This window comes from Neltuma alba, unplaced genomic scaffold (genome assembly GCF_004799145.2).
Source record: "Neltuma alba isolate B1F8T4 unplaced genomic scaffold, ASM479914v2 tig00006695_pilon, whole genome shotgun sequence".
Lineage (NCBI taxonomy): Eukaryota > Viridiplantae > Streptophyta > Magnoliopsida > Fabales > Fabaceae > Neltuma > Neltuma alba.
Window position 1 is genome coordinate 71,446 of NW_021634550.1, and position 8,475 is coordinate 79,920.

General features: G+C 39.7%; 2 protein-coding genes across 4 annotated transcripts; both read right to left on the reverse strand.

The window, feature by feature from the left end:
• Window positions 1-920: 920 nt before the first annotated feature.
• On the reverse strand, window positions 921-3,814 carry LOC114750934 (uncharacterized). 2 transcript variants are annotated; one of them, XM_028939578.1, is made up of 5 exons: window positions 3,447-3,813; window positions 1,973-2,159; window positions 1,731-1,824; window positions 1,379-1,625; window positions 921-1,258 (listed from the first exon to the last, which is right to left on the reverse strand). In XM_028939578.1, exons 1-5 carry the CDS (start codon window positions 3,719-3,721, stop codon window positions 1,093-1,095), a joined length of 969 nt encoding a protein of 322 aa, XP_028795411.1. In that variant the 5' UTR covers window positions 3,722-3,813; the 3' UTR covers window positions 921-1,092. The 2 variants fall into 2 exon arrangements, with proteins under 2 accessions (XP_028795411.1, XP_028795410.1); XM_028939577.1 differs by having other exon boundaries at window positions 921-1,625; window positions 3,447-3,814.
• Window positions 3,815-5,561: 1,747 nt separating this feature from the next.
• Window positions 5,562-7,723, reverse strand: LOC114750935 (uncharacterized). Of its 2 annotated transcripts, none has more exons than XM_028939579.1 (4): window positions 7,223-7,723; window positions 6,484-6,694; window positions 6,237-6,330; window positions 5,562-6,130 (listed from the first exon to the last, which is right to left on the reverse strand). In XM_028939579.1, the coding sequence occupies exons 1-4, from the start codon at window positions 7,561-7,563 to the stop codon at window positions 5,817-5,819; spliced, it is 960 nt and encodes a 319-aa protein (XP_028795412.1). In that variant the 5' UTR covers window positions 7,564-7,723; the 3' UTR covers window positions 5,562-5,816. The 2 variants fall into 2 exon arrangements, with proteins under 2 accessions (XP_028795412.1, XP_028795413.1); XM_028939580.1 differs by having other exon boundaries at window positions 6,484-6,667; window positions 7,223-7,716.
• Window positions 7,724-8,475: the final 752 nt, after the last annotated feature.

The window sequence follows — 8,475 nt, forward strand, 5'->3', positions numbered from 1 at the left end:
TGAGCTGTCCTTAAATTTCTGTGGATTTATCAAATTTTTATCATAACTCTTAATATAAAAACTAGTTTATATTTTATTTAATTTTAAATATAAATTTTAATATATTTTATTTTTTATATTTATTTATTTTTTAAAATAGTTCTTATAATAGATACATATATTAAAAGTTTTATAAAATATTGATTTTAGTTAATACACATGATTAGTAAAAGTATTTTAGAAAAACAATACTTATTTATTATTAACAACTAATTTAACTAATTTTTTTAATCTATTCAAATTAATTAATCAGTTGTTATATTATATTTAAGTACCGAAGGTAGCATGACTATATTTACTCACAGCGCTCCTCGAAGATTTGGATGATTTCATTTTCAAGAAATCACCTAGTTGTAGAAATTCTCCGTAAAACTTGCCCACGAGCGCGCCCCCCCCCCCTCCCCCGGGGCGGGGGGTTTTTTTTTTAAAACTTCCTCCCTCTGATGTTCCAGCGAGGTCAACCAAGTGGCAGAAGAGACAGGGGTTTGATGCATATATCAAAGGAAGACATCATGTATATTTATTATTTGTACCCTCTTCTGGACAACATACTTATACAAATCCACCATGTTTTTCCTTTTGGCTGCAATTTACAGTGATATAGGAGAACGGAGAATACTACATGAATGTGCCTCCCGGACACGGCGGGTGCAATCCGTTCCATGTGGTGGGGAAAAAAGAGAGGAAAAGATCGCCATTTTTAGTTTCTGGCGCTCGCCTTTTGTCTGTATTAAACTAAAACATCTTTTCATGAATATAACCGGGTCTTAACTAACGGAAATAACATGCGCAGGAGCTTGTTAGACAACTCGATATCATCACAACTTAAACGATAAGGGTCTTGTTAAAACTCACTCCTCGACATAAGTCACAAGTTTCACATTCAACAACTTGTGCTGCTCTGTAAATGCCCTTCTGTTTTTCTCAGGAGAAATAAATACATTTACAGATTATTTGTGAATATAAAACTTGTAAAAGCACTAGCGCAAAAGGAAAAACAGGCAAGAAAGAAACATATCAGAGTTTATTAGAAGGGTCGGCGATAGTAAGAGTTTACAGCCGCTTGAACAGGACCACCATAATCACCAGCATTACCAACCTCAGAATTATCTCCACTTCTGATGACCCAAACAAGTTGTTGAAGTATTTTGACCCAAACTTGAACTTTGTTCCCGTGTTTCCATTTGCACCAGACGACGTATTCTCTGCTTCTGATGACCCAAACAAGTTGTTAAAGTACTTTGACCCAAACATGACGTTTGCTCTCGTGTTTCCCTTAGCACCAGACGACATATTCTCTGCTTCTGATGACCCAAACAAGTTGTTAAAGTACTTTGACCCAAACATGAAGTTTGCTCTCGTGTTTCCATTAGCACCGGACGACGTGTTCTCCGCTTCTGATGACCCAAACAAGCGGTTAGTAAAGTACTTTGACACATTGCTTACCTTTCCAGTCGCTGCCCCCATAAAATTCTGCATTCTCTCCTTCATGGAAGCCACAAACCCAATTCGTTTGTTGTCTTCTTGGTCAGAGTGGTGTAACTTCTCCAAAGTTTCAGGAGATTCCTCTGATTCAATCCTAGCAGCTGCAGAACAATTTTTATCAACATGAGATCCACAGTGCTAGACCTTGTAGAAGAGGAATTAATGTGCGACATGAAAGAGAGCATGACTGGTAAATTATTAAATACCTGGTTGGTGGGATTGGAGGAAGTTCTTCACCAAAGGATCTTGCACGATGGCCCCCAATACGTTCGGATTAGAAGCAAGAGACGCTATAATGTCCTGGTTCAGCCAAAGATAAGTGAATAGCAGGACTTGACCATAAATTTATAAGGCGTTTCATTCATTATTATCCCGCTTTGCATGGTATTTTATGGTTTTAAGCACGGCACAAAGAGATCTCCATTTTGTTGAAAAACTTATGAATTACCAGGGCCTTCTGATTTGTGCTCAGCAGTTCACAGGCCTGACGGACTAGATGCTTCGGCATCAAAGGATTTGAAATAGCCTCGATCAGCCAAGATTTGGTCTCCGTCCCAGGAAGAAGAGGGGACTGAACAGGGACTTCACTACCAGTAGAACCCTCGCACACAGAAGACTCAGAGGACGGGTAAACCCTGACAATTGATAAATAAGTTATGGTCTTATAGCATGAAGAAAGGTGCCCTCAGCTAGAAGATAAATAATATTTATGCTGCATAGGAACACATGATCTCCACCAGCATTAGTTTCAGAATAAATTTCACTAGTCTTAACCAACAACATTATATCTGTGCTGAAATAAAATACTTTCATTTACAAATTTCATATTTGAAGCATCATGAATATTATTATCATTATCCAAACAAACTACTCAGATTTTTAAACTGGGGACTACAGGAAACATTCACAGGTCTAGCACAAAGTAACTGCAACGGGCACCTTCAAGTAACACATGCCTGATTTATTAAGAAGGCCGAAATGCAGTCTTTAGGGGTGAACCGGGGAAGTTGCCATTTTCACACTATGGAACTAAGAAAACAATATCTACAATCACCCGCATTAAATAATTTGGAGCAGACGAATTTAAAATTGCCTACAGACTTATCATCCACGAATATTGATATATAAAACCAAGATATTCAGAGATAAGGGCGAAACAATATATATATACCCATCAAAGGCGTTTTTTAATTCCAAGGTAGCAGCCTTGGCCTCCTCAAAGCTGGGTACGTAGCCAAACACTTGCCTGGGCGTGGGCTCGCCGGCCTCCGTAACGAGTGCATCATCATGGTCAAAATCGCATTCATCCAAGTCCCCGAACGCCTGATTGACATGCTTCGGCATCAAAGGATTTGAAATAGCCTCGATCAGCTGAGATTTGGTCTCCGTCCCAGGAAGAAGAGGGGACTGAACAGAGACTTCACTACCAGTAGAACCCTCGCACACAGAAGAACTAGAGGACGGGTAAACCCTGACAATTGATAAATAAGTTATGCTCTTACAGCAAGAAGAAAGGTGCCCTCAGCTAGAAGATAAATAATATTTATGCTGCATAGGAACACATGATCTCCACCAGCATTAGTTTCAGAATAAATTTCATTAGTTTTAACTAACATCATTACACCCTACCAGAAATTTTGTCAGCACTTATCTGTGCTGAAATAAAATAATTTCATCTACAAATTTCATATTTGAAGCATCATGAATATTATTATCATTATCCGAACAAACTACTCAGATTTTTAAACTGGGACTACTGGAAACATTCACAGGTCTAGCACAAGGTAACTGCAACGGGCACCTTCAAGTAACACATGCCTGATTTATTAAGAAGGCCGAAATGCAACTTTAGGGCGAACCAGGGAAGTTGCCATTTCCACACCAAGATATTCAGAGATAAGGGCGAAACAATATATATATACCCATCAATGGCGTTTTTCAATTCCAAGGTAGCAGCCTCGGCCTCCTCAAGGCTGGGTACCTTGCCAAACACTAGCCTGGGCGTGGGCTCGCCGGCCTCCGTAACGAGTGCATCATCATGGAAGAAATCGCATTCATCCAAGTCCCAGAACGCCGCGGTGTGCAGCGGCGCAGCATCAGCGGATTTCGCTCCCTCGGCGGGCGGGGCAACTGGCTCGCCACTTAGCCCGTAGCAGGCCATCAACGCTGCGGCCGTCAAAACTTCTCCGCCTCCCATGATCACTCCTTGACGCTGTTCCAGTCACAGAAATCTCGGCTTAGTGATATTGAAGAAGTGCGAAGAGTATATGGTCTCATGAGGTTTTCATCTTCGAAGCCGAGCGTAAAGTGGTGGGACGCGAATATATTGCCTGTTGACTGTTGAGTGAAAATAACGCTAAATTCAGTTACTTACATGCGAAGCAAACCCACGTCCTCATTTGCATGACCCCACATCCTTCTTCTTTAGCGGCAACCAAATCAAATAGATAGCAAAGCAATGTAGTAAAGTGAAGTGAAGTGAAGCCAATGCTGTTTTTCTTTTTTTGGCCTGAAGCGAACCCAAAAGCCGCTCTGACAAAATATCATCGTACACTGGCATCTTGTCCTTGTCTCTATGCTTTTGAGGTAGAGAGAGGCTCTCTTTTTAACCTTTTTATGCAGAAATGCCGTCTCATTCGCTTAATCGTATCCATTTATTATTTGTTCACATTGCACATAGTCAGCAACAGTAGCATCCTGTCCTTGTCTCGTATTCTTTCAACACAGAAATGCTAGTAACACGAAGCAGACAGTCCGCATATTTCTTTAGCAACGTTTTACTTACTGCGCAAATGATATAATATATTACATAAATATATTTTTTTAAAAAAACCTTTATATATGAATTATTTAATGCACCCTAGCCTCCTGCGAGGCTGCGACAATCCCCGTTCCACTTCTGCGCCCAAGAAAAGACAATTTCTTGCTGTCTTTAAATTTACGTGAATTTATCAAATTTTTTATAATAATCTTTAATATAAAAATTAGTTTAATATTTAATTTAATTTTAAATATAAAATCTTAATATATTTTATCTTTTGTATTTATTTATTTTTTAAGATAATACTTATAATAGGTATACATATTAAAAGTTTTATAAAATGTAATTTTAATTAATACACATGTTTAATAGAATATTTTTAAAAAAACAATACTTATTTTTTATTTACAACTAATTAAATTAATTTTTTTAATTTATTCAAATTAATAGTTATTGTACTATCTTAAGTACCGAAGGTTGCATGACTTTATCTACCCACTGCACCCGTCGAAGATTTGGATGATTTCATTTTCAAGAAATCACCTAGTTCTAGAAATTCTGTGTAAAACTTGCTGCTGAGCCCCCCCCGGGGGGGAGGGGGTTTTTGTTTTCTGAGCTTCCTCCCTGTAGCGAGGTTAACCAAGTGGCAGAAGAGACAGAGGTTTGATGCAAATATCAAAGGAAGGCACCGTGTATGGCTGTATGCTAGCAGTGATTAACATGAATACAGCAGACCGAGGCTGGATTTTCCAAAGTGTTGATGAAGCAAGAGTGCTACAGTAAAGGGAGAAAGAACTTCTGCCCACGAATTTTAGCATTGCATATTACACAAAGAATTTGTACTTTAGCTCTGGGTTTCGCAATAATTTGCTGAGAAATATTTTTTGCTTTAGTATTTATTTCGTATCCTCCTCTTCTTCTTCTTCTTTAAACCAGAATTTTGTATCCTTTTTCGGCTATCGAACTTGCACAAGTCCAATAACCAAGTTTTTGCTTTTAGCTACAATTTAAGGTGATATTGGAGAATATTAAGGGTGAGTTTGATATGAGGGGGAAAAAAGAAGGGGAAACTCAATTTTTTAAATTGGAGAAGTGGGATTAAAAACTCTAAGTTAATTTATTTTCTTTTTATCACAATTTTGTAATCCCATTTTTTTAATTTTTTAAATCAAGCTTGTTAAAATTTTCCCTCCCATCAACTAACGGAAATACTATCTACAAGAGCTTGTTAGAGAATTTGATATCATCACAACTTAAACGATGAAGATACAAGGACTGCATATTCATTAGTTTAATTTTAGAATATCTTTTTAACCAGGCCAAAGCTCATTCTTTCACATTTCAGACTCAACATCTCGGGCTTGTCTGTAAATGCCATTCTGTTTTCCCGAGAAGAAATAAATACATTTACAGACTGTGTTGAATATAGAACTTGTAAATGCACTTGGATAAAAGGAAAAACAGACAAGAAAGAAACATATCATACTATCAGAGTTTATTAGAAGAATCGGCGAATTAACGAAGATAGAGTCTAAGCCCGCTTGAGCAGGACCACCATGATCACCAGTACTGCCAACCCCATAAGAGTTCCTCCCATGGCGAAAGGATCCATGAAGCTTGTTCTCGTGTTTCCATTAGCACCAGACGACGTTTTCTCCGCTTCTGATAACCCAAACAAGTTGTTGAAGTATGTTGACACATTGCTCACCATTTCAGTCACTGTCACCTTAAAATTCTGCATTATCTCCATGAAATCCAAAAACCCATTTCCTTGGTTGTCCTTTTGATCGGAGTGGTGTAACTTCTCCAAAATTTCAGGAGATTCCCCTGACTCAACCCCAGTAGCTGCAGAACAATTTGTATCCACATGAAATACACAGTGCAAGCACCTCATAGAAGAACAACTAGTATGCGATACGACATGGGACAGGCCCGGTAAAATATTAAATACCTGTTTGGTTGGATTGGAGGAAGTCCTTCAACGAAGGATTTTGCATGATTGCACTCCATACGTTCGGATCAGAAGCAACAGAAGCTACAAGGTTCTGGCCAAGCCAAAGAACAAGTGAATTAGCAAGACTTGACCATAAATTTAGGAGGCGTTTCATTCATTATTATCCCAATTCCCATGGTATTAAATAAGCTCTTTAAGCACTGCACAAAGAGACCTCCAATGGATTAGGAAAGTTATGAATTACCTGGGCCTCAGAATTTGTGCTCAGAAGTTTAAAGGCCTGAAGGGCATGCTTCGGCATTGAAGGAGTTGAAATAGCCTCGACCACACAAGATTTGGTCTCCGTCCTAGAAAGAACAGGGGATCGGACAGAAACTTCACTACCAGTAGAACCCTCGCACACAGAAGAATCGGACGACAGGTATACCCTGGCAATTGATAAATAAGATATGGTCCTAGCATGAACATAAGTGCTCTCAGATAGAAGATAAATCATATTTATGATGATCTCTACCAGTACTAGTTTCAGAATAAATCTCGTTAGTTTCAACCAGCATTCCTTACACCCCACCAGAAATTTGTTAGCACTTATCTATGCTGACGTGTTGGAAAAAAAAATTGTCTTTTTTTTTTTGGGTTGGGGAGGGGGTGGTTAAAGGGATAGGTAAAAGTGGGGCTGCTGAAAACATTCACAGGTGTTGCATAGAGTAACAGCAACGGCCACCTCCAAATGATACATGCCTGATTTATAAAGAAGGACAAAATGCAATAGGGGGGAAACGGGGATTAGAAACTACATAAAGCACAATAACATCGAGGAATCTGCCATTTTGACATCAAACTTAAAAGAAAAAAATTATTTACAATCATCCTCGTTTAATAATTTGAAACGGACGAATTTAAAATTTCCTGTAGACTTATCATCGACGAATAATTGAAATGAAAAATCAAGCTATTCAGCCATAAGGGGGAAAACAATATACTCATCAATGGCGTTTTTCAATTCCGAGGCAGCAGCCTTGGCCTCCTGAAAGCTGGGGACCTCGCCAAACACCACCCGGGGCGTAGGCTCGCCGGCCTCCATGACGAGTCCATCATCATGGGCGAAATCCCATTCATCCGAGTCCCAGGACTCCACCGCGTGCAGCGGCGCAGCGGCAGCAGATTTCGCTCCCTCGGAAGACAAGACCGCCGACGCAGGTCTCGACGCTTTCCTAATCGACTGCTCGGCAGGCGGGGCAACGGGCACGCCCCTTAGCCCGGAGGAGGCCACGCCGACTCCGGCCACCTTCGCCGCGGTCCTCAACACTCCTCCGCCTCCCATGATCACTCTCTGACTCTGTTCCGGTCACAAGAATCTCGGCTCAGCGGAATTAAAGAAGTGCAAAGAATATAGATGGTCTGTTTTTTTTTTTTTAATCTTGGGAGGGAAGCGTAAGGGGCGGGTCGCGAGTTTAATGCCCGTAGAGTAAAAATTGCGTTCCATTCAGTCTGGTACCAGGTATCCTCCGTACAACTCAGCTTGGTACTGTGTCATCAATATAAATATTTTAATGTTTTTCCAGCAATAAATACTCTGATAAAAACATGAACTAAATCTAATGGTTTTAAAGGTAAAATAAAAATGTATATTTAATCGGGTAAGAAGGCCCCGGGAAAAGGCGCGGGCGCTCGGGTACGTCGTCGGATGGGAAAGCATGAGGGTGCCACGTGTGGGCGTGACGTCTGATTGAGGGATCAATAATCAAATACGGACGCGTCTTATTGATGGCGGAGTTAAAAATTGGGAATTGCGGGAATTTTCCGATTTGCGTTTCATCATCCAATTTCGTCCTTCCTTACATGCGAAGCAAACCCCCGGAGGCTCAGACTGAGACTCACCCGGTCCCGTCCACAACTGTCAACATCATCTTGCATTTCCATCGCTCTTTTATCATATCTACCATTCATCAATCAAATTATTAATACCTGCCAAACTTTTATATTCTTCGGATTTTAAATATAAGACACTTAAGATAAAAATCTTCTATTTAAAACCGGAAGAGTATTTTATATATGGATGATTCAATGTCTAATTTATCCAGATTCAGGGTGCCAAAATACAAGATTTATTTTGATTAATTTATTAACACTTTGTAATATTAAATGGCAATCCGATGAGAGCAGTGCCACTATATTAATACTGTTAGTGGAGTCGTTACCAATACACCCACACAAGGGAAGCTGCGTCTTTCAG